This window comes from Sceloporus undulatus, chromosome 4, assembly GCF_019175285.1.
Source record: "Sceloporus undulatus isolate JIND9_A2432 ecotype Alabama chromosome 4, SceUnd_v1.1, whole genome shotgun sequence".
In the NCBI taxonomy this organism is placed as follows: domain Eukaryota; kingdom Metazoa; phylum Chordata; class Lepidosauria; order Squamata; family Phrynosomatidae; genus Sceloporus; species Sceloporus undulatus.
The window spans coordinates 17,980,750-18,008,484 of record NC_056525.1 but is presented as its reverse complement, the minus strand read 5'-3'; the positions used below and the strand labels follow the sequence as shown (position 1 = coordinate 18,008,484).

Here is a 27,735-nt window from a genome sequence, read left to right as displayed (position 1 = left end):
TGGTAAGCTGAGGATGGTGTAAGATACTACCCTACATATATGCAAATATTCCAAAATCTGGAAAACTCCAACATTTAAAACACTTATGGTCCCAAGCATTTTGAATTAGGGAGACTCAACCTGTACAGTATTCTAATAATATATGGTATGTTGGGAATGATACCCTTATGAAGATTATTATTATTATTATTATTATTATTATTATTATTATTATTATTTGGTCACTGCAGTTTTTCTCTCTCCAAAAGCCAGAATGGATCTTCCATAAATCTCTGCTATGATTTGGTAGTTGTCTCCAGTTATTATCAACTTGGCTGTTAAAGCAAATAAGAGGGGGCCAGATTTTGCTAAAATTGTCCATATCTATTCATTCCTTTGATTGTCTGAGCTGCTGGGTACATTTTTCAGACAGCACTGAGTCCCAGATTTTCCTTCACGAGTTCTCTAAGCAGACAGTAGATCCCATCTTCCACTACTGTGCAATTTTTTTCTTACTGGAGTAATAGAAACATGAATATCTGACACAAGATACAGAGGTTGTCTTGTATAGAGATGTTTAGTCTGGCTCTAGTGATACTGTCAGGCTAGTGATTTCTCTAATCTTGCTCTGGATCCTTTACCCAAAATGTCCAGCCCCAGATGTAAGCACATCCTGGGGAAGTGTCTGGATATATGTGCTAATTTAGTTTATTATCAACAGAACAGTTTAATTGCATTTTCCTTTCTGTATACTACTGATTTCATAGGCTTCTTACACTTGGTTGAAGTCCAATCTTCGTCCAAGATGGGTAAGGCTATATTTTGCTCCCAAACATCCTTTGAGCCCATGTGGAGTACTTCTGGCTGCTGTAACTAACCTATAGATTTTCGTTACTGTTTCCTTTTATAGTTAATTATTAGCAGCTTTATTTTGGCCTGTCTGTACGGGCTCAAAGAGACTTAATGGGAAAGGGGATGATTAAAATATTGTTTCCAAAATGATAGGGCAACTTTAAGGAATGGGGTTTTCAGTGTTTCCAGTGGGGGAGGGAGGTATTATTTCATTGAGGGATCTTTTCCCAATTCTTTTGTGATGTATTTTCTGTATCTTTGAATGCAGGTAGAACAGATTGCCTTGTTGAGAAAGCATTGCATTATTGAATCTTCCAGCAGAACTCAGTCAGCATTGATTTCCCCCCCCCCCTGAAATTTTTGTTTTGTTTATGGCAAAATAGGGCAATAGCTTAGTTTCTTGAGGCTGTCCAGGTTTTAGGAAGGTAGATTCCAAGTTATTTGATCAATTTGTTGTCATTTTTCAGACCTGTTATTCTATAGAGCTGTTTCCTGTCCTCTGGGTGTAATCCAGTTTCTAAAACTCAGGTTTGGTTTAGTTAATCTATAACCTCACTACTTGCTATACACTCTCGGTGCTGTGATATGCTTTCAATTCGTTCATCATTTATGTTCCTTAGATTATGTTGAAGCTTAGATAGGAATAGATAACAACACAATTTAGACCTGAAACAGACAGGCCAAAAGTACTGGCTTCGGACTGATCCAGGGGCATGGCTTTCAGATGATTGGGCTGAAGTTGTGCCGCAGCCTCCTAAGGTGCCCCAAATCCAGCTCAAAAGGAGCACAAAAAAGCACTCCTTGCCAGCAGTTCGTTGTGGACCATGGTGGCAGCCAGCCTTGTTGGAAATGCAACGTCTGGTCACCATGGTCCTGCACCAAAAGGGGAGCAACCAGGGCTGGAGCAGCCTGTGCTTGACTCCTTAGTTTTGTTTTTCCAGTGCTAACCTCTTGGATATTGGGGTTGTTTTTGGTACTTTCTGCTAAGGTTTCCAGTGGTGGCACTGCTTTGTTTTGTATTGTATTAATTTCATAAGTGTACTGTACTTGGAAAATCCCAAGCTGTGTCAAGTTAAAACTAGGGTTAGTGCAGATCAGTATTTATTTAAAAAAAACCATTGTGTAGTTGTTCGGAATGCATTGTTCACTTCTGGTCTTGTGGTTGATCTCAGTTACGATTCCTGGTGGTCCATATCCCTCTTTCTTATTCATAGTTTCTGGGATCTCTGCAGCTGCACAGTGCACTATTCAGAGCTTCTAAAGATGAAGATGTGGTGTTATGGCAGTAGCCCTACCCCATCCTCAGAGGTATATAGGTCGCCTTTCCCCTCCTAGACTCAGTTTTCTTCCATCATAGTAGTAGCATCAATTAGAGTTTCTCTAGCAAACATCTCTTTTACTTTCGGTTTACGACTAGGTCTGTTTTTGGAGGATAGTGGAGTGTCCAATGGGATCATAGTTGGGCAGGAAAAGAGAGGTAATTAGCAGTCACAGGCAGTGAGTTTGTGTGATGGTAGGCATACATTTTGGGGGAGGTGAAAAAAATAATTGTGACTTGTGGCTTGATGGTGGTGCAGACTGCCTGTGGGAGTGAGCTTTGTAGACCAGGGGATTTCCAATGGGTTTGGGAAAAACCAATATCAAGCTACTTTTTCCTGCTCATCTGCTTAGTTTAGCCTTCAGTAAAAGGCAACCAAATATCCAAAGAGATGTCCATATGGAATTAGTGTATATGCCATTATTCAAATGTTGGGAAGGTTGTAAGTTCTTCACTCCTTTAAATAAAGTAGGCATTTGTGTTAATGTTGCAGTATAAACCATGTAGCCACTGAAAGGGCATGTGGAAACCATTTCTGCTGACTGGTAGATCCTCCCCACAAGGGTAGGTAAATAGTTAAAAGCACATGCACATCTGCAGGTTTCAAAGATTGTATCAATCCAAAATTAATGTAAGTTATAAGTCACACCCAGCCCATGCAAGAAGTTATAGCCGGATATAATCAGACCATATTGTAAGAGACACACAGAAACAATTACAACAGCAGCCATTAAGTTGACTTTGTAATCAAATTTTATTGAAAAGCATTCTCGTGTCCAGCAGAGAGAAAAAAGCACAAAGTTTTGCTATATAAGCCATAGCTTAAAATCAGGTACTACAGTAGGTGTGGACAAACATACACACACCCCATTATCATACCAAAATATCATAGGCCAGATAGAAGGACAGACCACTTCAGAGCATCTCAGGAAATGGCTGATACATACTTTATCCCCATGTCAGAGTCTGGGGCATCTCACTATTTGAGAGAATGCTGATGTTTGAAAAGAGATGGAAATTTAGTGGCTTCTCAGGTGAGTCCTGTTTGTGAAGGAAGATTTTTCAAGAATAAAAGGCTCCTTGTGAATAGTGCTTTTCTCTGAAGTCTGCCCAAAGTCCTGAACCTGACAGAGCATTGTCTGGGAAGTCAGGTTTGTAGTCAAGGAAATCTGATGGTACCAATGTCTGCATCCTGAAGAAAGCCCTTGCTAGTACTTTCCACCCCTGTTTCTGCCTCTTATATTGGACATCTGCATGCTTGGCCCTGACCTGGGCCTCTTTTGACCATTCTTGCAGATCATCCTTGTTTGAAATATTTGTTCTCTGTTTGGGCTCTTCCAGCTGAGACCAGGGTTTGTTTATAGATTAGAAGTCTGTTAATCAAGTTGTTTATTGGTTTATTTGAACACAAGGAGGTCTTATTTTCCTAGGTATTGCAGTATGTTGGAAGAGAAGGTATGATGTTTCTATCACTAATCATAATCCTGATCAAAATCACCCTCTTTGCTGTATTAGATTTAGAGAAGGAAGAACTCTAATTGATTCTATGCCTTAATAAAATATTGGTGAAGAGGATTTGCATTGGAATCATAACTAGAGAACTTTGTCTGTTGGGATCACTCTGAGAATCACACCTTCTTAGTATTTAAACAATTAAATAAATTGTTCATTGGGGCTTATTCCATTGAAAGTATCTGTAGAAATTTAGCTTTAAATAGCTGTGCACTCTTACCCTAGATGTTTCAATTCCCTTACAGTCCTGCAGAGTTATGCCCATGTGTTGTTATGCTACGTCAACTCTCAAAAGAATTTTGACCAGCATACATAGTTCTTAACGAAAAACCCGAAATAGTCAACGTTCCTGTACTTTGGATCAAACATTAATCAGAACAGAGATGACCGACAAGAAGTTAGAAGAAGGTTAGGATTGGGAAGCTCTGAAAGAACTGGACAAGATCTTAAAGAGCAAAGATATAACTTTGAATACTAAAGTGAGGATTGTCCAAACTATTGAACATGCCCATCACCATGTATGGATGTGAGAGTGGACAGTGAAAACAGCTGATAGGAAAAAAATTAACTCATTTGAGATGTGGCGCTAGAGATACTTTTTATCACTCTGTCCTGATGCAGTTCTCCCCTCCCCATAACAAAGTTACTCTTTTCTGTTTTACTGAATTTTTTTAAAAAAAATTAAATTATTTTTGCATAATTATTACATACATTGTTACCATTGAATTATTTACTGTACTCTATCTTGACCCAACCCTTCCCAATATAAAGTAGAACCACAAATACCCATGAGGTGTATGCAAGTAAGATGTGCTCATTACTGGGTGTCTAGATCTGTTAATTCTGACAAGGTATAGATGAAATGCTAGTGTCAAGTAGAAGAGTGTAAGAATTGAGATGAAAAAAAAAACATAAATAATCAAATGGTTCCTCATTTATGTGGGGAAGCCTTGGAGTTCATCACAAAAACCACATGAGGCAAACAGAGTACTGGGGGAGAAAATATGTGGTGGCAAAGCATACTGCTTGGGAAAATTATGTTCTTACAAAGAGTTATGCAGATGAAGCACATAAAATGGTAAAGCTCATTGTAAAGTGAAAGTTGGGGGTTAGATTATCATTATCGTCTTCATTTGTTTATATAGTGCCATCACTGTACATGATGCTTTACAATTAAAACAACAACAAATCACTTTCCTGCCCCCAGGCTTACTGTCTAATTAAGACATGGCATAAAGGGGAAAGGGGATGACAGTGCGGGAAAGGATTAAGTCCAGCAGAGACTAAGACATGGAGCAATGGACTCAAGCTATAGAAAAAGAGATTCCACCTAAACATTAGGAAGCACTTCCTGATGCTATGAGCTGTTTGACAGTAGAACACGCTGTCTCAGAGAGTGGTGGAGTTTCCTTCTTTGGAGATTTTAAAACAGAGGCTAGATGGCCATTTGTCAGGAGTGCTTTGATAGTGTCTTTTGCTTGGCAGGGGGTTGGATTGGATGGCACTTGTGGTGTTTTACAACTCTGTGATTCTATGAGATACTGCTGCTGCTTCTCTTCCTCAGAGCCAAGGCAGTGGCATTTAGGATGGAAGGAAGACCTTTCATCTGTTTCTGGACATAGATGAGATGGAACTGTGCCTACTTCTTCTGTCTTGCCAAAGCCAGGGCAGTGCTTCCTCTCCTCCGCCCCTGCTTTTTGGGCTTCTGGTAATCAGCCAACCTGTGGACAGTTCTCATGTGGGTGTGATTTTGTGGTATAGAGGAATTGCTTGCTCCCATTCCACTAGAATTTAATGTCCTATCAGTGGAAATCCATCATTGGTTCTTGCTCATTGTATGCACACCAGTATAGTAAGTACTCAGTAGATAAAGCTCTATATTGAAAAGGCAAGGCACTCAACAGGTTACCAGACATGTACAGTTGACCCTACTTATACACGGATTTTTTATACACGGATTCAAGCATACACGGTTTGAAAATGTTCCAAAAAAGTATAAATTTACCTTGATTTTCCATTTTTTATAAGGGACACCATTTTGCTGTGTCATTATATGTAATGGGACTTGAGCATACACGGATTTTGTTATACACGGGGGATCTTGGAACCAAACCCCAGCGTATAACAAGGGTCCACTGTACATGCATTTCATATTTACCATGTGGTTTTGTTTTTGGGGTTTTTTTGTAATGAATCGCATAATTATAAAAATGTGTCAGGTGGCTGTGTTTGTAAATGGATCACTAGTTAGATGTAGGATGACCATTTAAGTATGGCACTATTCCAGAAAGACAGTTACTGGGATTGCTTCCTGGGTGTTTCTTTATCAGATGCAGCAGCAAGGAATCTGTTTATACTTTCATTTGGGTGTTAAGAATTTTTCAAATGATGCCTGTCACAAAGATAATATATATAATGCAAAGTTAGATGGTTAGTTTATCTTGATTCCAGCTCTTAAATATTGAGGAATTATTAAAACTCTGATCTTTGACACAAAAGTTTAATTACAACTTTTTTTTAAAGCTGTTAGGTATTAACCCATGCTTTTTTTCCTCTTTGGTGTCCCATTGGGCTTCAGTGACCTTGTCAGACAGACAAAGGGGTGAAACAAACTGCCTGGAACAGGCGGCTTGATGTTGTCCCTTTGAATGCCGGGTTGGGGCCACAGCAACTGCACACCGTGGTCTCATGCCAAATTGCAGCTCCCTTTTGAGCTGGCAAAAAGCCAGCTTTTCCATTGCCTATACCACAGCTTTGCAGTGTTTGTGTGACATATAAAACGCTGTGATGCAAAGCTGCCCCCCGTGTGGTTGGGTGGGTGATGTGACACTGACTTTGGGCCATTGTCATAGCATGCGGCATCTAAACGCAAAGTTGGCTCAAAGGGGCAGTTTGAAAGATTCCCATTACTCCTTCTAAAAGAGCAAAACAACTGAATAAATGTAGTCTTTGTTGCATTTCTGCTCTCTACATAATACTAAAAGGAAACAAAGCAGACTTGTTCAGATACAGTGGTACCCCGGGTTACGAAATTAATTCGTTCCGCGGTTAATTTCGTAACCCGAAATACCTTCGTAAGCCGAATTCCCATAGGCGCTAATGGAAAAATAGCTCTCTGCTGCCCTCCGGTGGCGGAAAATAGCGCCGCGGTTTTTTCGTAACCCGAAGAAACCTTCGTAAGCCGAAGCAATAAATCCCTATGGGATTTTTTCGTATCCCGAAAAATTCGTAACCCGGCGCATTCGTATCCCGGGGTACCACTGTATAGCTATGCACCAGAGGAAGTTTCAAGATGAATCCTCCAGATGACACCTAAATTTCCTAAAACCATGAGATCCTATCTGGAGGCAAAGGAGGGTCAGCCCTGGCTAGTATGTGGATGTGAGACTGCCAATGAATATAGGGTACTGTAGACTATGTTTCAGAGGAAGAAACAGGCAAAACCACCTCTGAGTATCTTTCCTAAGAAAACCCTATGGGGGTGAAAGGCAGAGAGAGAGAAAGGTCTGTCCTCTATTTTTGCAAGCTATGAGCCTTGGCGCCCTGGAGGTGAAAGGCAGAGAGAGAGGAAGGTCTGTCCTCCTTTTTGCAAGCTGTGAGCCTGGGGAGTCCTGGGGGTGACAAGTAGAGAGACAGTGGGGTCTGTCCTCCTTTTCGCAAGCCATGAGCATTGGAGATACTTCTGGTAAGGGGAAGAGTGTGTGTGCGCACCAAAGTTTGTTTTCCCCTTTCCATGCTGAGACTGATGCTTGGGAGAGGTCCAGAGGGAGATATAGGGAGGGAAGTGGTGCTTTGTTTCCCCTCCCTTTAGATCTTTTGTAACATCCTCCAGTGTTTGCCCCTCGACTTATCCATGGGTCATATCAAAATCCATGATTTGGATCCAAAAACTGCCCTCGACTTATACATGAGGTCGACTTATACATGAGTATATATGGTATATGCTTCCATAATAGTATATAAAGAGCAAAAAATGTATGAAGCCTTATAATATATTATATAAAATAGCATAGTTGGAGCATGCTGCTAAGTGGTTGTATTGCCGTCGTTTAAAAAAAATTGTCCTTTGGGAAGATTATGTTGAAAATATTTTTAAATTTGGTAGTTTTTTGCACAACGGTTACTTTAGAAATAGTATTTGCTTGTAGCACATTGCTGGGCAGAAGGTTGAAATTATTTTAATGCTCACAACTTCTGTAAGCAAGTGCCTTCATTGTATTTGTTTATTCCATGAGCTGTTACTAAATTGTACTTGAAACTAACTCTTGACATGCCTCGATCTGTAGGAAACCCCGTGCACAATTGTCATGGAAAACATACACTTAGTAAACATTTCAGAACACAAATTGAGATTATATGTTTATTGCTGTAATAAGACCCTTTGTTTACTGAACATGCCATAGGGCCATGGTAACACAGACAGAAATAGGGACTTGAATGCTCCTGTGGTGAAGACAATGATGACTACCTACCAGTTTGCCAACTGCAAGATTTTCACACCACCTTCAAGTACACCATTACTTAATTATCTTGTCAAGAACTTAAAATACCACTAAAAGCTGTCAGTAAAAAATGTCTAAAAATATAAAATCAAAAGATGTTAGACTCCTCAAAAATAAAATATTTGGAATGGAATATGTCTCTGCCACACTAAAAGCGAAAAGGGGGGTAGCTATATATGTAAAGCAAAGAATTAAAAGTAAAGAAGTAATTAAAGATGTAAATGGACATTTTTAAGCTATAGACATTGAATTCCAGAATAAAAAAATTTTAGTGATGGGAATATATGCGCCACAAACAAATAAAAGCAGATTTTTCCGACAAATCAATAAGAAAATACAGAATATGGTCTATGACAATATTATTTTGTTAGGAGACTTCAGTGGAGTAATTGATCCCAAAATGGATAAAAGTTCAATGAGGAAGATAACAGATAACCAAGGGAAGCTTTCCGAATCTTTTTTCTGTCTAAAATATGATTTTGAGTTACAGGATATTTGGAGACTTAAAAATGAGTCAACCAAAGACTACACTTACTTCTCAGACCGGCACGCCTCATATTCCAGAACTGATATGTGTCTGATGACGAAGAGTTTATGTAAAGATGTTACCAATGCTAAAATACTGCCCAAATTAATTTCAGACCATAATCCACTGATAGTGTCTATGAGAGGTCTCACTAAAGGATATAACTGGAAGCTTCAAGATTATATCTTGCAAAATAAAACAATCCTAGAAGAAGCAAAAAACTCTCCAACTTTATTTTGAGGAAAATTATAACAAAAATATAGACAAAGGCATTTTGTGGGCAGCATCGAAAGCTGTGATGAGAGGCTATTTTATCCAGAAGAAAGCTATACTTAATAGACATAGAGAAGAAAAGACACAAGAAATAATTCAAGAAATAGAGAGAAAAGAAAAGAAACTTTATTCAAAACAATCAAAGCACTCTTATAAAAAGTTGCAAGCAGAATTAAAGTGCCTTAGACAACAAATCTCACAAAAATGGATCACAGAGATGGAACAAAAATTTAAAAAAGCAAAGTTACGTCACTTTCAGCATGCAAACAAGGCTGGAAAATGGCTAGCTTATAAACTAAGAAAAAAGAAAGAAATGTTAGCAATAACTAAAATAAAACAAGGAGATAAAAACAAAACATCAAGATGAAATAAAAAAAAATATTTGAAAAATACTACTTAGACTTGTTTAAAAGCAAGACTATTGAGAAAAAGCCATTATAGAATATTTGGACAAGATCAACATAGTACCGATAAGCGACGGTCAAAGAGATATATTAGATCAACCTATCACATCCTATGAAATTGGCGAGGCAATAAAATCAGGAAAAGCGCCGGGACCGGATGGATTCTTGGTGCTATACTATAAAGAACTCTCTGACATAGTTGTAGAACCACTACAACAAGTAATAAATAACATTAAAGAAGGAAAGCTACCACATACATGGGAAGAAGTGAACATTGTACTAATTCCAAAAGAAGGCCAAGACCATGCACTACCAGGAAATTTTAGACCCATTTCCCTTCTGAACGTGGACTATAAAATCTTTGCTACTATTCTAGCAAATAGAATAAAGAAGTTTTTGATTGGATGGATCCACGAAGATCAACGGGGTTTCTTACCACGGAGGCAACTTAAGGACAATATAAGGCATATAATTAATTTAATAGAATACTTTGAAGTCCATAATGAGAAAAAATTGGCCCTCATTTTCCTCGACTTCGAGAAAGCCTTTGACAATGTTCATTGGAATTTATTGCGTCAAACCCTAAAACATCTAGACATAGGACCAAAATGTTTAGAATGGACCATGGCAATTTATACCAAGCAACAAGCTAAAATTATTATAAATGGGGAGACAACAAGCAATATTCAAATACAAAAAGGGACAAGACAGGGTTGTCCCTTATCCCCTTTGTTGTTTATCATGATTTTGGAGCTATTACTAATTAATATAAGGGAAAAGAGTGATATAAGAGGAGTCAAAATAAAAGGAAATGAATACAAATTACGTGCTTTTGCTGATGACATGTTAGTGTCACTGAGCAACCTAAAAGAGGATATTTCTATGCTATTAGAGGAACTTGAAAAATTTGAAAAAGTATCTGGGTTAAAAATCAATAAGAGCAAAACATTAATTATGACAAAAAATATGAGCAGCAGAGAAGAGGGAAAATTAAGTGATGTATCAGGACTCCAAGTGCGAAAGACAGTTAAATATTTGGGTATTCACTTGACAAAAAAAATACAGATTTGTTTAATCATAACTATATAAAATGTTGGTCAAATATTAAAAAAGATATACTTAGGTGGAAAAATCTTAAACTCTCGTTGCTTGGTAGAATTGCTACTGTTAAAATGGCTGTCCTACCAAAAATACTTTTTTTATTTCAGTGTATACCAATTATACAGAACAACTCAGTTTTCTCCAAGTGGCAAAAGGACCTAAATTCTTTTATTTGGGAAGGAAAGAAACCGCTCATAAGACTAAAGTATTTACAGGATTCGGTAGAAAGAGGGGGACTGGCCTTGCCCAACCTCAAACTTTATTATGAAGCATGTGGGATGATATGGTTAAAAGACTGGAAAAACAACGCTTTACTTAAATTAGAAGGGTCAAACATAAGATTTGGTTGGCATGCTTTTTTGTTTTATGATAAAGTGAAGGCCAATAGAGCTTTCAAACACCATTTTGTAAGAAATGCCATCTTTAGAATTTGGTGTAAGTATAAAAAATTAATCTGTTCAACAATACCAATATGGTGCTCCCCACATGAGGCCCTACTCAAAGTTGATCCGTTTAGAAATGAAGCATGGCTGAAATATAGTGATTTGTTAAAACCATATGGTAATACTTGGCAGATGAGACCATTTGAAGAACTAAGAGCAGAAGGAAGGGTAAACAATTGGTTCCTATATTTTCAGTTACATGAGAGATTTAAAATTGACTTAAAAATATTGGTATAAGTCAGAAGAAATCAGAACTGGAAGAGACAATTTGGTCAAATAAAGGTGTAACAATATCTGCATTGTATAAAATTCTGTTGAAATACTACACTGAAAATGAATTTGTAAAAACTAACATGATAGCATGGGCACAGGACATAGGGAGAACATTAGCTCTAGAACAATAGGAGACCTCGTGGGGTAAAGGATTGAAATATACTCTGTGCCAAGATATAAAGGAAAATTGTTACAAAATTTATTATAGATGGTACTTAACACCAGCTAAAATTTGCAAAATCTATGGAAATTCCAACAATAAATGTTGGAAATGTAAAAAGAAGAAAGGGACTATATACCACATTTGGTGGAAATGCAATAAGGCAAAAAAGTATTGGGCTGACATACGGAAAACAATAAATAAAATATTAAACATAAAATTGGAAAATAAGCCAGAAATATTTTTGTTAAATATGTTAAATGAGGATTTGGGGGAAAAATTGGATATATATTATTTTATATGATTTGCGCTGCAAGAATGACATATGCCAGGTTTTGGAAGAATAGGGTAATTCCAAATGTTGAAGATTGGCTATTGAAATTGTATGAGTTGATAGAACTAGACAAATTAACAAGGAAATTGAGGAACGAGAAATCAGGAAAGTTTTCAGAAAGCTGGAAACAAGTATTTGAGTTTTTTGAGGAAAAAATGGGGATTAATATCAACTACTTTGTTAAAGAATTGGTGATGGGTAAACAAGGTGCAGTTCAGATGTGTAATAAAACCATTACAAATTGTTTGAATAGAAAAATAGAAGCAAACAGGAAATATTAGAGCAACGACAAATGGATTAAATATTATTATACGAGGTTCTTTTTTTTTTCTTCAAATGATTGCTCTGTAAAACTAAATTTTGATAATTAAAATTTATAGTGGAAAGGCAAAACCTTCGGGAGTGGAAACCTTGCACCAATTTCAAGGAAAGTAATAAATTGGTGAAGAAGAAAAATATAGAAGAGTGATAATAGTACAAGAAGGAAAATTAAGGAAGACAATACAGGATCCAGAGACCATAGATAGCAGGTATCCAATGGCAAGCAGGAAGGTTCTTTTAAGTTTGTTCCAAGTTTATTTTGGCTATATGGAATGTACGATAAGCTTTTATGTTGTCTATATAGTTAAATGTTTTGTTAGATGTTTTATGTAATATGTTTGTCTATTTGTCTAATTTTAATAATAACAATTTATTTTTAAAAAAGTAAAAAATGTCTAAAAATTAGAGTATTCACATAATATGTTAAAAACAGTGAGTGTGTATGTGTTTGTATGTGTACATACACATGGTCCCTAGCAGTATTTCAAATAATATGTAAATAAACTGTGAAACACTAAAACAGAAATAGTCAGTGAGAAATTGCTCATTACATATTCCTTGATGCAAAAATAAATAAATAAATAAATAAAATCTCATAATAGACCTAGATTATAGCTGGAAGCTGTTGTAGCGTGTGTGCCTTTGTTTGAACCCATTATATCTTGAAAGTCTACTTTGTTCCCTAGGTTCCTGTGTAAGCTATACAGTCGCTATTCACTTTCATATTCTAGTGAGGGTATGTTGTAAATTGTTCTGCAGCTGGATTCAAACAAGCTTTCAACCACAAACCAGTTGAGCCATTGTTCTTGATTCAAAGCCTGTATAGACTTTGGACCTATTCAACAAATGGATCTTTAGAATAAAAAAGCATCCCATACCCAAATGTACTGATTCAAGCATATTAGCAATAAGTGGGGCTTACAAAAGCATAGTGCTTCACTGTGGGATAAATTGGATTCATCCTTAGAGTAAACCCATTGGATTCAGTGGGACATAAATTAGTAATGACCCTACACCAGCATGTCCTATCAGATCTGCCATTTTTCTAGGAAGTGAAAGAAAGGGAGGGGAAAGAAAGCCTTCCAGATGCCATTCAGAATGAAAGAGCATAATATTCTGAAAATTTTACTCCCATGTTTGTCTGGTAGCTTAACATTCAGCTACCAAAATACAATTTTCCTCCCTTGTAAGAATGCTTGCTCATAAAGACTATCTTGCCATGAGCCTTTTAGTAAATAGGCTTGTTGAAAGGTCTGTGTAGTTTGTAGCCCAATTTTATATATTTATTTACTTAATTGGCTTTATAACCAGCTTTTCTTCCAGTGCAGAAATTGCAGGTAGCTTACAATGTAAGAAGCAAAATGCATGTTAAAAACCAATCAGTTATAACATTAAAAAAACTTAAAGAGAATTAAACTCATCTAAAAACCAGGTATAGTATTAACATCGTTCCCTGAATTAAGTTCCAGTTAGTCTCCCCTTACCCTTCGACAGCGATGGTAGCTGGTTGATGGGGTTTTAATGTTTATGCTGGGGTGTAGTGTTGATTTTAATATTGCTGTTTTGATATATGTAATTGTATTTTTATTGTATTGTATTTTGCTGTTCACCGTCCTGATCATTGGAAGGGCGGTATACAAATAAAATTTTTATTTATTTATTATTATTATCGTTTAAAGACATTTGAGAACATACAGAAGCGGTGCCTGTTTAACTCCCTGACCTTTGGTTTATGGTATTCCTCAAAGTTCAGTTTTAATCCCAAGTCTGTATAACATATATGTGAAACCTCTGGAGGAGGTTGTTCAGAGTTTTAGGGTGTTGTGTCAGCAGTATTCTGAGGACACTCAACTCTGTCTGTCCTTTCCATGTAACTCTACAGAAGGTATTTTGGTTATAAACCAATGACAGTTGTCAGTAAAGGACTGGGATGAGGGCAAGCAAACTGAAGCTTAATCCAGATAAGATAGAGGTGGTCTTGGTCCATCAAAGCCCATTAGGGAATGGGGCACAGACTATATTTAATTGGGTACATTTCCCCTGAAATATCAGGTTCATACATTGGGCATACTCCAGGACTCAGCCCTGAGCCAGATTTTGGTGGATGGCCAGATTTTGGTGGTGGCTAGGAATATGTTTGCATAGCTAAAACTAGAGTACCAGTTGTGCGCATTCCTGGAGATGTCAAATACCTTGTACCACACTATGTACACTGATGGTACTATAATGATTACAGGGACAGTAATATAGCATCATCAGTGTATGTCCTTTACAAAGTAAAACAACAACACACCCAGCATAGAAGCCAATGTACTGTAGCTTAGGTTATTTGAATGAGTATAGTGCTTAATGGAAGAATAGCTGCAGCTGCTGCAGCTGCTGCTGTTGTTATGGCTCTTCTTCCATTAAGCACTATGCTCATTAACTCTAACTCCTATCTATGCAGCATTGCCTTCTGTGGGTTGATACACTGACCATAACATTTAAACTTAAGAATGGGCAACTCACAGAAGAAATTTCTACTTACTGTAGAATACTGTAGTTATAAGCCAGCAACATCTAGAATCTTGATATGCAGTTACTGTTGGGGAAGCAGTGCATTGACATCTTTGAGCTTAGATGGGTAGGGGGAATATAGCAGCCACCGATCACTAGACTGGAAAGTAAAACTTTATAATGTTAGAAAAAATGTGACTGTTCTATAATACATAGAATTGTAGAGTTGGAAGGGGCCTTGTAGTTCATCAACTTCAATCCACTGCACAGTGCAGGATCACCATCTAAAGCATCCCTATCATATAACTGTCCATCCTCTTTTTGAAGACGTCCAGCAAAGGAGATCCCATCACCACTAGGTCAGAGGTTTCATTGCCATACTGCTGTTACTTTCAAGAGGTCCTATCTAGTATTCAGTTGAAATCTACCCTCCTGTAACTTTCAACCGTTAGAACTGGTCTAATTATTGTCCCGTAAAATATTTTCCATCGGGGCTAGCCTGAAGATAGAGGCTCCTCCCTCCATAACTGTCATCCTTCGGCCTATGAGGGAGAGAATAGGCTGGCCCAGCTCCATCAGGGCCAGCCTGAAGAAGAAGAGCCCTCCCACCGGTCCATCTGCCTTGGTCCAGGCCTCAGAGGGAGAGAAGAATGCTGGACCTGATCCCCTCTCCCCCACCATTCCCTTCTCCTTTTGTGTCATGTCTTTTTAGATTGTAAGCCTGAGGGCAGGGAACCGTCTATTATCCCCTCTGTTGTAAGCCGCCCAGATTCCCAGTGATTGGGCGGCATATAAATAAATCCTATTGTTGTTGTTGCTGCTGCTGCTGTTGTTGTTGTTGAAATGAACCTTGCCAGCTGTAGAATGTGAAATTAGCATTCTTTGCTAAATTAGGTTGTGCTCTATGCAGGGACGTAGCTAGGATTTTAGGAAGGGGGGGGGTCCAGACTAAGTGCCACCATTATAATGGGGCTTGGGTGCGGCGGTGCAGCAACACACACCATTCATTTTTCTAATGGAAGGGGGGATCCGGACCCCAAGAAACCCCCCCCCAGGCTACGTCCCTGCTCTATGTCAGTGAATACTCTAGGAGTCAAAACACACCCTTACCTCACTTTGAGATTTAATCTATAAGACCCATAGGACTGAATATATTGAAACTACTTGAACACCTCTCTGAAATATATCTCAAAAGTAAAAATAGACTGTAAAAATAATAAAACAGTGATAAGTTTCAAAAAACAAAATCTCTTAGAGACAGTGCTAGTAGGTGAGACAATATATTGTGTCCTAACTGCTGGTTACAGAATAATTTGGGGGATTTGCTTTTGGAAAAGAATAGATGGAGAGAAGCATTTCTATATGACTCTGTTTAACTAAGAGCAAGTAAATGCATAGCCTACACCAAATGCTGCCTTCCTGTGGTGCTTGTGAGGGAACAGGTAAACAGGGATGATGCTTCTAATCATTTTAAAAAATAAAATTGAAAGCATTATAATATTAAAAGTGTAATTTTGTCAGCTGAGCAGCTGAGCAGAGAATATGAGAGGTTGTCCTTGGGTTTCTAGTACCCAACAAAGTACAAGTAATTTCTCCATGTAAGACTGTGCAACGTTGCTAAGCTGTCATATGTTAGATAATCTGGCTGAGTCTCTATGTATTCTTAATGGCTAGAAATTGGCTAGTGAGATGGTTTATTGAATGTTATTTCTCATAATAAAAAATATTGATCTTTGTTTTCCCTCTCAAAGTTATCTGTTCACAGTCTAGACATGTAATTTAATATTTTTATTTTTTTATTTTTTTTGGTTACAGGGAGAAAAAAATGAAAATTCAGGATATTAAAAACAATATTAAGGAAGCTATAGAGGTAAGTCTACACACTTTTCCTGGTTGTTTTCAACTAATCACTTAAGTCATCACTTTCTGATAATACTTTCTGCTTTTTCTCTACAGACGATAGTCACAGCAATGGGAAACCTGGCACCTCCAGTTGAGCTAGCCAATCCAGAGAATCAGTTCCGAATCGATTATATATTAAACTTAGCAAGCCAGATAGATTTCGACTTCCCACCAGTAAGTATCAACTCTTATTAATAACAGATTTGTGAAGGGTCTCTGGAAAAATGAGGTATATTTTTGTGAAATTTCTAGTGAAGAATGGTCTGTTAAGATTTCAATTACATATGGCTTGATTGGTAAACAGGTGCTGATTTAAAGATATAGAAGTAGGATATGAACTATTTTTTGTTCCATATACTTCTTTGCATAAACCATCCATACAGTGCAATTTGTTGGACAACACAACAGTATATGTTCTCCAGGTGAGGTGTATTTGGGAATGGTTTTCTGTACAGCTAGAAATGGTACAATACCTTGAAGTGCAGAATGGACAGTGCCAGCAATGTACTACAAATGAAATTGTGCTCTTTTTAAAAAAGTTTTTTTAGTATTTCCCATTAGTTAGACTCTCTTAAGTTTAAAGACATTATTGCTGCTGTTGTTGCTACGGTAATGGTGGTGGTGACTACAATATGTATTTCTGTAGCATTTGGGATAGGTAGAGGACTTCAACATGCTAATTTCACATATGGTCCAAACATTTAGAATAATTATTTGATTTCAATCTAATAAGCAGGAACTTTTTCACATATAAACTGGGATTTGAGTCCAGTTTGCCAAAAGAGTAAACCTTTTGAATCAAAGAGACTTTAGTCATGCCTAACTTGTTCAGTTGATTTAAGCATTCTCTAAGAGTAGTAAGTCTGGATCTAACCCTTTGCATGGCTCACTTCCTCAATATGTGCATTCAGCTTTATAAAACTAGTTTCAAATCCTTTACAAGTAAAAATGAGTAACAGGAACACCTGGACATCAGCAAGACAGAATTCAAGACTAAGATGTAAGCACTCAACATGGAAGGTGTCTGTTTCTATTTGCCTTCAGTCTGTGGAGTGAATTCTTTGCCTTTTGTTTGTGATTATTTTTCCTTTTGTGGCCAAGCACACCAAGCAAATAGTACACAGTAAGCAGAACCATCATTTTGATATCTGTAACAAATCCTTCCAGGATGGTTGCAAGCAAAACTTTCTTTTCAGTTCATAACAGATGATTCAGAAGATCTGTTCATTTCAACAAGCATGGATCATCACATACAGACTTGATATGTATTTCCTGCAGCTTTAAGCATTTACATTATAGGCTATGTTTGTGATCTTTAAATGGCAAAAATCGCGAGTAATGTTTTGAGAGATAGCAACTGATCAGCATTGACGAGAGAGGCCCGGTACATAGCGGCCCTTTAAGATGCTCTCATCACGTGCTAAGGTTGCCTTGGGGCAGCGCTTCCACACGCCCCTCAACCCTAGCATGTGACAAGGGCATCAAAATGGTGGCGCCCTGTACACACAGGCACCGCCATTGTTACACAAGCGCTGCGCAGCATCCACACAACACTGCGCGGCAGTTGTGTAACTAGCATGCCAGTGGCATACTGTGGCGCACTCGTTACGCCATCACCGTGGCATAGAACCCGCTTTTTGCAGGGTCTTTTTCGCCTTTGGGAAGCCATGCGGTTTGGTGGCTGCAGCTTCCCTCCGGTGGAAAAACTGCCGCCGCCAGCCCAGACCTTCAAAGAGGTATGTATCAAGCCATAGTCACACACTTAGCATAAGTAAGATACTTGACCAGAACTTGAAAGTGAAGATAGGTGTAGTGTTAAAAGAAGCCACGATTTTCAGGATTGTGCATGGTCTTCTTATCTGCATAAAGAAATGTAAAGAATTGAATGTGGACTGCAAGTTGCTGAGCTACTATCTTAGAGGATAACCCCACATTAGGGGGCATATCCATATAGCAATAGCAAGTACATTGGTCCCTTGCCTTACGTGAGGGATCCGGTCCGGACCCCCCCCCCCCCCCGCATAATGCAAAAAGTGTGTATGCTCAAGCCCCATTGGATATAATGGGGCTCATCTTGCGCCATGGCCATGGGTGCACACATCGTTTTGCTATTTGCTGTGAGGCTTCTGAAAGCCGCCTATGGGAAGCCTGCGTATGATGCGGGCTCACTGTACATTTCAATACCTCTTAACTGATGTACTAAGTGGTTTACAAAGTGTAAGATATTTCCCCCCAATAAGCTGGGTACTCTTTTTAGTGACATACGGAAGGATTTATCTATCTATCTATCTATCTATCTATCTATCTATCTATCTATCTACTTACCTACCTATTTATTTATTTATGGTATTTATATCCCGCCCTTCAGCCCTAAAGGCTATCAGAGCGGCTTAAAATTATTATTTTTAATTAGATGGTTCCCTGCCCTCAGACTTACAATGCCATGTTGAGTTGGCCCAGAGCCCCTGGATGGTACTGAACTCACAGCGTTACAGTTTGTGAGTGAGTGGCTGCAGTACAGGCATTTAACCACAGCACCATCTTTTTGTAGAAACTAATGTTTGAGGGGAAAGTGACAGATGTATGCAGCTGGTAGAATTGTGGGGTAAGTATGTATCAGTATGAATGGTAACATAGTTTCCAGAACTGAGGGTGGCTTGTTACCCATCGAACAAGGTGTCATTCCCAAATGTTATTGCATACTTTGGGCTAAAACAGTTGTATGTTCCAATCACTGTGTACTGATTTCATCACTGGAATTTACACAAGTGTTGACTTACCACGTTTGGGACTTCTCTAATTGGGACTAAGAGTGGATTTTAGCCCTTTTAATTTAAATATAGGCTACATGTGTCTTGGTAGTTGTTTTGCTGTGGATCCAGTTAAAACAGCAAGGGAGTGGTGGTAAGAGAAAGCAGTTGTGTTGCCTTTGAGAATGTTTGGTATTGTCAGTTCAAACTCAGGGAATCTTGAGAACTTATTTCAGGATTAAAAGTAGGTTGTGATCACTGTTAGGAAGACTATTGCTGCAGATGGGCTAAAGTAATGGTTCTTGAGGCATGTGTTTTGTTCTTGCCTTTTGAATTTTTACTTACCATGAAAATCAGTTTCTGGGTGCTTTAAAGTAAGAAAAAGATTTTGTTGACATTTTATTGATTCCTATGATTTGTAACGAGAGAACTTATTGAATAGAAATTTGAGAACCATTGCCAATACTTATTAAAGTATTTACAATATACTCCTGTGTTCAGCCACAAAGGCGTTGTTAATTTGGATGTTCCCTGCCCTCAGGCTTACAATCTAAATAAGATACTACACACTAGGAAAAGGAAATAGAAGTGGCAAAGGGGATTAAGTCCAGCAGATACTGCTTATTCTCTTCCTCCAAGACAGGGCAGTTGGGAGGGAGGGAGAGCTTTTCATCTGCTGTTTCTTGTCATTTTTCCATATTTCTGGCCTTCCATGGGCCATTTTAGGCCCAGGAGAAGCCATGAAGTTTCTGCTGTTAGCTCTAGATTTGTTTCAACAATTTGCTTTTGGGACCCAGATTAAATATTTGAATGGAATTTGTTTCTTAGTGGCAAAGACACCCCATGGTTGGCAGTTTGGCAATTTATTGCCTTGATCTCACTTGCTGACAAGAAGCTTCTGATGGCCCTGGTTAGCCTCATAGCTGGTAAGGATTTCAGACAGAGACTTCCAACTAGGCAAGAGCTTCACAGGAAAGCATGGTTAATAATCTTTTAGTAGTTAGAAATTAATGAATAGGTCCAGTTGGCACTACCCACTTCTAGTTTGGAATGAATGTAGGTCAGCTCACATACATAGGTTGGCAAAATTCCTTCATACCTTCATACATTATCTTGCATATTGTGGATAATACTTCCAGGAAGCTTCAAATCCTACCTATCCTGCTGTTGTGTTACAGATTTGCCTCCCTCCTCTGTTGGTTGTGAATCAAAACAACAACTGCTGCTGTTGCTGCTGCTTTTCCTCCTCCTTTGGCAGTTGGTAGACAAGAAAACCTGACCAAGAAGCCAGTCTCATCTTAGAAATATTTTACTGCTGCCCCAGTGACAAAGGTTTAGGTCAAGGGGAAGCTGCTACTTTCCATTTTCCAGTGGGTTTTCAAGCCAAACTTGTTACTGCATCTGATTATTTGTGGCGGGGTTGTGGTTATGATAAGAACAAAATGGCACACAATTAAGCAGGAGCTGATAGCTGTAGTGTTGTTGTTGTAATATGTGTTGCCTGTGTTGATCCAACTATCAATTGTTCATTGAATTAGAGTTCTCTGTAATGTGTCTCTGTGGAGCATACAGTCAGTAGTCTCACCTGAGCTCATTTGTTGGCAGTATTCCTCTGGTACTGCAAGGGGGTGGGGAGCTTACTATAAAGTAATTTCTGACTTGGAGTATCCCAGTGCTCTTAGCACCCTGGGTACATTAATTGAAATCAGTAATCTCCAGAGAAAAACTGAAAATTTATAATAGTGAATAGTTGGAGAGAAACCTTTTTTAAATAATGCGGTCCATTTTTTAAATAATGCGGTGCAGCTAATCAGCATTTTTCTGAAGCTTTGTTCACTTGCTAGGTTAATATATTGTTTAATATGCAAAGAGGAGACAACAGAACCCTCACCCTTCTGTCATTATTTTTGCTTCCATAAAATGTATATATCTGAAAAATAATCTGTTTTATTAACAGTGATGAGTGAGAATCCTGATTGTTCCACATTCCTGCTTGCACTATAACCCTCCATGAATACAAAAGGCTCTCATCTTTAGAAAGTTCCTTTCTTTTTGAGGAAAGTGATTATGGTGGGAAAAGAGCAAGTATACTCTCCTTTTATGCTGGAGTAACATGCTTACTTAATAACTGAATGGGGCTAGAGTTTTTTCTTAAAAGTAGTACATACAATGAATATAATTACTTTTAAGTGTGCAAGTCAGCAGCCATTTCAAAGTCACTTTTTATCATATACTTGAGAAAGCATTTGTGTTCATTGCTGAGTAAAATGTATTCTTATATTCCCCACTCTGGAAGCATTTTGATGTCCTTGTTTACTTGATGTAGCATATTTATCTGGGAAAAGTGATGTAATATGGTCTTAATATCTCAGTACAAGGAATATAAGTTACACTTGGGGAAAGCAGAGCGTGGTTGGTAAAAGAAACACCTCTTCATAAAAAGCCAGGAGAGAAAGTGCTGAGAAAGGTGAATTAACTTTGAGCTTCTCAGAGATGCCAAGAAATTGAAAAGAAATGTTATTGCCACCGTAGCAAAGCAGCACAATCGGAGAAATTTCTGTGAGGAACAAAGTGCATCAGATGTGAGGGAAGACTGTTTCCATGGCTCTTAGGGGTGCTTCTTTCTGTGCTGCATAGTCTCTTTGCCAGATTGCAGGATTTCACAGACTGGTAAAAGAAGCCAAGTTCAGTTCAAACTGCAAAATTGTGTGCAGGTGCATGTAAACATTCAGATAGCTTCTCCATGGACACCAAGCACTGTAATTTTATGTCCATCACCACTGAAGAAGGAAATGAAGATAAAAGAATCAGATGAGAGAGACTTAGGCGGGTTACAGACCGCCGAAAAGCGGTGGCCTGCACCTGCCCGTTTCCCTGCCGGATCGGGGCCTCAGCAGTGAGAGCGGCAGCCGCTGAGGCCCCAATCCGCCGCTTTCCAGGCCGCGGGGCAGTGGCAAAACACCGCTTCCCTGCTGCCTGGAAAGGGGTGTCCTTGGGGCTCCAAGCCCCAAGAACACCCCGCTACAGCAGGGAGGAGGAGAAAGGGGCCACATGGCCCCTTTTTCATCTACGTCGCTGGGCACAGCCGTCTGAATGTGCCTATTCAGAAGAAAACCCATTTGGTCATTACTTAATACATTTTTCAAGACTGTTTTCATCCTATCAGCTAAAATAAAAGCAAAGATTTTATAATCATTATTCAGGAGCGAGATAGGTCTAAAATCCTTCACCTCTGGAAGTTCTTTCTCATCTTTAGGGATTAGAACAACATTAGCAATTTTCCAAGTCTCCGGTATTCCTCTGTATTCTATATCCTTTATTACCCCCAAGAGGGGTTCAACTAGTTGGTCCTGTAGCTTTTTATAATAAATCGCTCCTAGGCCAGAAATTATCAATTATTTAAATGTGAGACAGTGCTAAGGAACAAATAAATTTTACATTCCCTCCTTTACGCAAAGATTACTTTGACTTTTTTGTAAAAGTAGTTGGTGCTTTTTGTTAGTCCTTCAGGGTTGGGGAATTATAATGGTTAGGTTACAAGACTGAGGTCACCAAGAACCAGTACAAGCAGCATGGAAGCAGAATGATCTTTATATCCAGATGATTCCCTTGTGTTCTGTTTGAAATACCAAACAGAAACTTGTTATCCATCCCAGGAAATTGAATGGCTCTTAACTCTGAGACTTTCAATGGGTTCCCCATGGAAATCAGTAAGCTAAAGAATGGGGAGGGGGGTTGTTAAAAAGATAGGATTATAAAGAAATGGAAAAGGGAAAGCAGGAGAACAGTTTCCAGTTGCGTGGATGAGAAATGGGATCCACAAAAATTCATGCAATTGTTTCCTTCTTTTCAAAGCTTAAAATAGAGATGAGGTGGTAGGGAAGAGCACAATCGTGGCTTGTATTTTCCAGCTTTATTTTAGTAAGGTTTTCATGCAGGCATATAATTTGAATTTAAATGATAATCTTAACAGTTTCTCTAATTTCTGGTGTGAATACAACTAAATAAGTTTTTTAAGATCAACAGATCTCAGAACAACCATTACTACTTACACATCTCCCAGTCTAGATGTTGCCAGATGTTACAAAAATCACACAGTCAACAGTGTTGTGTTCAATTCTGTATGAATACAGACCAGCTATTTCTGTTTAAGAAAAATATCTGCACAAAATTGCCTCAGAAATACTCAGAGCATTTCTAAGTACTTTAGAATGAACTTGGATTTGAAGGTTGATTCTTTTTTAAAAGATCATGAAGTGCACATTTCTTATGATTCAGTTTTGCATCATTTTCAGTTTATCTTAGAATAATTTTATCATTATCAATTATTTGGATAAAGGAACAGAGGGCATGCTTATCAAATCTGCAGATGACACCAAATTAGGAGTAGTTAATACCCCAGAGGCCAGGATCAAAATTCAAAATGACCTTAATAGAATAGAAAGCTAGGCCAAAACTAACAAAATGATTTCCAGTGGGGAGAAATATAAGGTACTGCAGTTAGGCAGAAAAAAATGAAATGCATAGATATAGGATGGAGGACATCTGGCTGAACAAGACTATATGTGAAAGGGATCTAGGAGTCTTAGAAGACCGTAAGTTGAACATGAGTCAACAATGTGATGCGACAACTAAAAAAGCCAATGAGATTCTATGCTGCATCAATAGAAGTATAGTGTCTAGGTCAGGGGTAGGCAACCTACGGCTCGTGGGCCGGATGCGGCCCGGCGAGGCCTTGGGACCAGCCCCAGCCTGGTCCTGCCGCCGATTGCCGCCGGGGCCTTTGGCCTCTCGCGCGAGGGGCATGGTGGGGCAATTGTCTATAGAAGCCTCAGAAACATGCATTTATATTAAAATTTTAAAAAAAAAAATCAGCAAATTTTTTTCGCGTGTCCTCCATTTTTATAAAAAGTGTCCTCCATTTGAAAATTTTATCTTACATTTGTCCCCGTTTATTTATTTATTTAAATTTTTTTTAAAAAATTTATTTAATTATTTATTTTTTGGCTTCGGCCCCCCAGTTGTCTGAGGGACAGCAACCCGGCCCCCGGCTTAAAAAGGTTGCCTACCCCTGGTCTAGATCAAGAGAGGTAATAGTGCCACTCTGTTCTGCCTTGGCAAGGCCTCACCTGGAATACTGTGTCCAGTTCTGACCACTACAGTTCAAAAAGGATGTTGACAAGCTGGAGGAGGGCAGCCAAAATGGTGAAGGGTCTGGAAACCATGCTTTATGAGGAGAGACTTCGGGATGTTTAGCCTGGAGAAGAGATGGTTAAGAGATGATATGATAGCCTTGTTTAAATGTTGGAATAGGACCCAGAACAATGGATCCAAGGTACATGAAAAGAGATTCCACCTCAATGTTAGGAGGAACTTCCTGACAGTGAAGTTCGACAGAGCTGTTCAACAGTGGAATACACTCCCTCAGAGTGTGGTGGAGTGTCCTTCTCTGGGAGTCTTTAAAGAGAGGCTGGATGGCCATCTGTGAGGACTGCTTTGATTATGAGTTCCTGCATGGCAGGGGGTTGTACTGGATGGCCCTTGTGGTCTCTTCCAACTCTTTGATTTTGTGAATTTTCTTCTTAACTGTCAAACAGGAAAAAAAAGAAAACATAAGTTTGGAATCCATATGTACGCTAAGATACCAGGTTAATGTAAGGATGTGGTTTATACTGCAAAGCAGAGCACAAAATTAAGCTGAAGGTATTTGTACCCAACAAAGGATGAAATGGCCTTCTTGTTGGGAGTATGATGGTGTTTGATGAAGTGAAGCAGTTAAAGATTGAGGGCATTTAGTAAAGGATTACTAAACTTCCTGAAGTCAAAGTGCTTTGGGTTTTGTATTACCTGTGACTTGCCAAATAAGAACAAGGAATTAAAGTACTTAATAGATGACAGTAACATCCCCTTTTTTGTAACCATTCCTTCCTGTACTTTGTAATTTGTATACTAATAATGTGCCAGTATGGTTTTGAATGTTGGACTAGAACACTGGGAAACCAGGGTTCAGATCCTTGCTGGACTGTGAAAACCCACTGGGTTATCTCAGGCTAATCACAGTGTTTCAGCCTCAGAGGAAGGCAAAGGCAAACCCATTCTGAACAAATGTTGTCAAGAAAACTCCATAATAGGTTTGCCTTAGCGTCCCATTGATCAGAAATGATGTGTAGGCACACAACAATACCACAAATAAGCAATAATGGAGGAGTGGCTGTGAAAAAGTTGTCATCAAGGAGCTTGGAATCTTTGTTATAGAAACACATTTTCAAGGTGGCTGGCTGTTATAGAACCAGGATTTCTATATAGCTAGATATGAAGTGACTGTAAAGATTAGAAGTTCTGCCTATGGTTTTTATTAAGAGCAACCTCATAGTTTTAACTGCAAAAGTTGGAAAAGATGTTTTCCAACAAAGCAATAAATAAATAGGTATCTGAGATTTTAAAATGTAAAGAAATAAATATTAAGAAAGGAATCAAGTATTGTTGAGCCATTGTTCAGAAAGGTAATAAGTAGCTTCATTACCAGTTTGTTTAAAGATTAGCTATTTATTTATGTAAGATTTTTATTATTTATTTATTTATGGCATTTATACCCTGCCCTTCAGCCCTAATGGCTCTCAGAGTGGCTTACAATTATTATTTTTAATAATAATTAAAAATCAGGCTTACAGTCTAAAAGACACGACACAAAGGAGAAGGGAATAGTGGTGGGAAAGAGGATGAGGTCCAGTGGTTCTTCTCTCCCTCTGAGGCCTGGACCAAGGCAGATGGACTGGAGGGAGGGCTCTTCTTCTTCAGGCTAGCCCTGGTGGAGCTGGGCCTGCCTGTTCACTCCCTCGCATGTTATTTTATGTTATTGTTGATGTCATTGTTGTTGTTATATTATTGTTGTCATTGTCAGGTTTGTTTTTTTAATAAAAATAAAAATACCAACAGTGGTATGCAACGTCTTGCCTCATGTTTTAGTCCTAGGAGAAGCCTTTTTTGAACCAGAAAATAAACAATGTAATTCCTTCTTTTAAAAAAAAAATCTGTCCTGGGCCTAAAATAACTCCTCAGCAAACCAAAATTGCACTCAACACTACCTAGAAAGGATGGATGGGACTGTTAGTTTTTTTAAAAAAGCCCAACCTGTTAGGGAAAGGGGTCCTTGGGTGCTACAAGTGGCTGACAGGCTGTACTATGTCTACTTTGGTTTACATATCCCAAGACAGCCAAAATATTGGAGTAATAAGGAGATAAGATGAACAGAAAAAGCCTACTTTCAGCTTTTAATTGACTTTTGGGCATTTGCTATGATTGCTGGGTGAGGCTGAGAGTCAGCATGGTACATTGGACTACAGTTCCTGAGACCAGGGTTTGAATCCCTGCTTGGCCATGGAAATCCAGTTGAGTGACATTATGCAAGTTACATGCTCAGCCTCAGAGGCATCCAAAAGCAAAAACAAAACAAAAAAAAGAAGAAAAACCTCTCTGAACAAATCTTGCCAACAAAAGCCAGTGATAGGTCCACCTTAGGATTGCCAGAAATTGGAAAAGACTGGAAGGCACACAGCATCAAGTCTTGTTGTGCACTTTTTAACAGAGATATTGCCATTGCTGAAGATGCTATAGGAATTCTGTCTGCATTAACATGTTTCTTATTAGTTTTTAGAAACTCAGCTTTTAAAATAAAGACTGAGGAAGGAGGGAGTGAGAAAAAGAAATGTGGCAGCACCTTGAAAACTAATTGGTTCTTATTTTCTCATCAGCTTTTGTAAAAACCCACTTCCTTGGATGCAGTAAAGAGTGACAACAAATGCTCCTGTATATAGCATATTTACAGAATTGTGGGAGTGGAATACATTGTAATGTGATCCAGAAAGATGCAAATCATGACCTTTGCCATAAATTTTCTAAGGGCTGGACAAGATAATACGGTATAGGTTTTTCTGATTTTTAAATTCATCAGTTACTGTTGATGTGTGAAAGCAATAATTCTGCTTAGTACAAGTCAGTTTCTCAAGGTTCAAAACTCTTTGAGAAGATTCCTTTTGTTATATGTGCATTGTATTAATATATGTAGTGTGCCATGAAGCCATTTTTTTGTTCATACATCTGCTAATGGATTGGAATTTATGAATTGAATTCAGTTCTGCAATTTCTATTTTAGTCTTGTTGTTCAAGGACCATAACCTGTAAATCACTTACTATGTATCCAGAAAGGTTGAAATTTTCTTCAGCTGGTTTTGGGATGTTGCCATTTCTAATGTCAGATTTGTGTCCATTAATCTGCTTGCATAGAGACTGGTCCAGCTCCATCAGGGCCAGCCTGAAGGAAGAAGACTCCGCCCTCCGTAACTGCCATCTGCCAGCCTGAGAGGGAGTTCACCAGGCAGGTCCAGCTCCATCAGGGCCAGCCTGAAGGAAGGAGACTCTGCTCTCCATAACTGCCGTCTGCCGGCCTGAGAGGGAGTTCACCAGGCAGGGCCAGCTCCATCAGGGCCAGCCTGAAGGAAGGAGACTCTGCCCTCCATAACTGCCATCCACTGGCCTGAGAGGAAGGAGACTCCGCCCTCCATAACTGCCATCCGCCGGCCTGAGAGGGAG

General features: G+C 38.7%; 1 protein-coding gene across 5 annotated transcripts in view; it reads left to right on the top strand.

The window, feature by feature from the left end:
• Positions 1-27,735, top strand: part of GNAS (GNAS complex locus) — a 150,800-nt gene that overhangs the window by 37,046 nt on the left and 86,019 nt on the right. For 4 of the 5 annotated variants that reach the window (XM_042465821.1, XM_042465819.1, XM_042465818.1 and 1 more), the window contains exons 4-5: positions 16,310-16,364; positions 16,451-16,570. In XM_042465821.1, coding sequence (XP_042321755.1) covers positions 16,310-16,364; positions 16,451-16,570 — 175 coding nt within the window. Of the gene's footprint in view, positions 1-12,091; positions 12,208-16,309; positions 16,365-16,450; positions 16,571-27,735 lie in introns of those variants that run through there. The other variant, XM_042465822.1, reaches the window with a different exon arrangement.